This window comes from Sphaeroforma arctica (genome assembly GCF_001186125.1).
Source record: "Sphaeroforma arctica JP610 unplaced genomic scaffold supercont1.5736, whole genome shotgun sequence".
Classification (NCBI taxonomy): domain Eukaryota; class Ichthyosporea; order Ichthyophonida; genus Sphaeroforma; species Sphaeroforma arctica.
In genome coordinates, this window is record NW_014034822.1 from 1 (window position 1) to 1,864 (window position 1,864).

The window sequence follows — 1,864 nt, forward strand, 5'->3', positions numbered from 1 at the left end:
ATAGCCGGTTTTGTAGAGTTCATATGTATATGTTGTATACATACATATATATATATATATATATATACATATTTACATATGTACATATATACATACATATACATATACAAATACATGTATACATACATACATATACATATTAATATGCTATGGATGGTACATATTAAAGAAAAAAACCGCAAAACTCGTTTGTTTTGTTTGTTGATGTTTCTTCAAATCTCGTGAGTGTGTGTTGTTGTCTTTATGATTGTTTTTGGTTAAAAAAACATAAGTATATTACAGAAAAACTAAAAAACACAAGTTGTTTCGCATTTGTTTTGTAAAAATATATCTAAAAACAGGTTGCTAAGGGTGGCCCAAGGTGTGTCGGGAAAGGTTAAAAAAAGCTTAAAATACATAGGTGTCCCATTTTAGAATACTATAGAGTATAGATTAAATATTGACTATTTATGGGTTTTTCTTAAGATTTTGCTGCTGGAAAACTCACAAACTAAAACGAGAAAAACTTAAAAACTGTCGGTCAAAACTCAAAAAAGGACACAAGAGCTTGAACTTTTGAAGCCCCATAGCCTGTAGCCTATAGCCGACCAGCGGTGGCCGGTGCAGCAGTGTAGGAATGTAAATAGGACTGTCACTCGCTCACTGCAGGGGTCAGGCCGTCAGTCGTCAGCGAACTACATAGTAGCCGACCAGGCCCCAGGCCGGGCCCAGGGCCAAGGGCAGAGAGCCAAGAGTCCATGGCCCAGAAGATCAGGTCCCTGCAATTTAAAAAAAAGAAAAATTCTATAAATGAAGCATTTTATTTTATTTTATATATAAAAAACCCCCAAATAAGCATACAAAAAAAAAACTGGGCTTGTTTGCAATAAGATTGGAATAGATAATGACAAATACCATCGCCTTCTTGTTCAATTTAAAAATACAGAAGACATAAATATCAACTACTTTTATTTGGTTCCATCATCTTCACCTATACAGGTGCTAAGAATCGATCTTTGATACGATGAAATTGCTACCCACCTTACTACATTATTTTTCACTGTCACCTCAGAGGCAGCGGCGGTCTTGGTATTGTACCTCTGCCCCATCCTTATCCACCATCTCTGAGGACCTGAAGGAGGTGAAAGAAAGGAGGTCGGAAATTCCGATACAGGTAGCATATACACGAAAAACATACAGTACGACAGTATGTGATACCACAAATTCGAATTATTGGTACGCCAAGGGACCTATAGATATAGATACCGAATACACAGATATACAAACCTATTTCTACCCCGTATGTTTCAGTTCATTGGTCTGCTTTCCTGTGGCATGGCCTTTTGTTCTGCTCGCCCTTGTGTTCTCGATGAGGGCGTCTAAAGCCTTACGCCTAGAGCAACGGCCGCAGGCGCTGAAGTACTCGAAGCATACATATCGCATGCTACGAGTTACAGTGGTGGGATCGATACTTGTATATGTCTTGGCGACTTTACTTGTGGTAAAGTACTCAGGCTCGGGAGTCTCGCATCTCTATAAAACGATGGCTGAGAGCTACTAATCCGAACAAAAAAATTGAGCTCGTATTTTTGAGTATGTATAACTGTTTCACTCACGAGGTGACACGATCTGGACAAAAAAAGGATTCTGAGCATGCCAACTCAGAGAGAAGGTGAAGGGTTCATCTTTTAAATTGATCGATTAACATGACGCGAACAAGTACATATTCCAGATATTCCAGTTGTCACACGGTATCTATCGTCTCTTCAGTGTTAGTGATGGCCCAATCCTACTTTCCTAGTACGGATCCTACGGAGAGGACGTGAAGTCGGGAATATGTCACTTGTAAAATTAATTACAGAAGGAAGTCATAAGCCATTAAATA

The 1,864-nt window shown here is 38.7% G+C and overlaps 1 protein-coding gene across 1 annotated transcript; it reads left to right on the top strand.

Annotated features, from left to right (window-relative positions):
• Positions 1 to 1,141: 1,141 nt before the first annotated feature.
• SARC_15187 (hypothetical protein) lies at positions 1,142 to 1,857 on the top strand (the record flags this gene model as incomplete). Its single annotated transcript, XM_014290688.1, has 1 exon — positions 1,142 to 1,857. A coding segment is annotated over one exon (399 nt), but the record flags the coding sequence as incomplete, so codon positions are not given.
• Between the last annotated feature and the right edge of the window lie 7 nt (positions 1,858 to 1,864).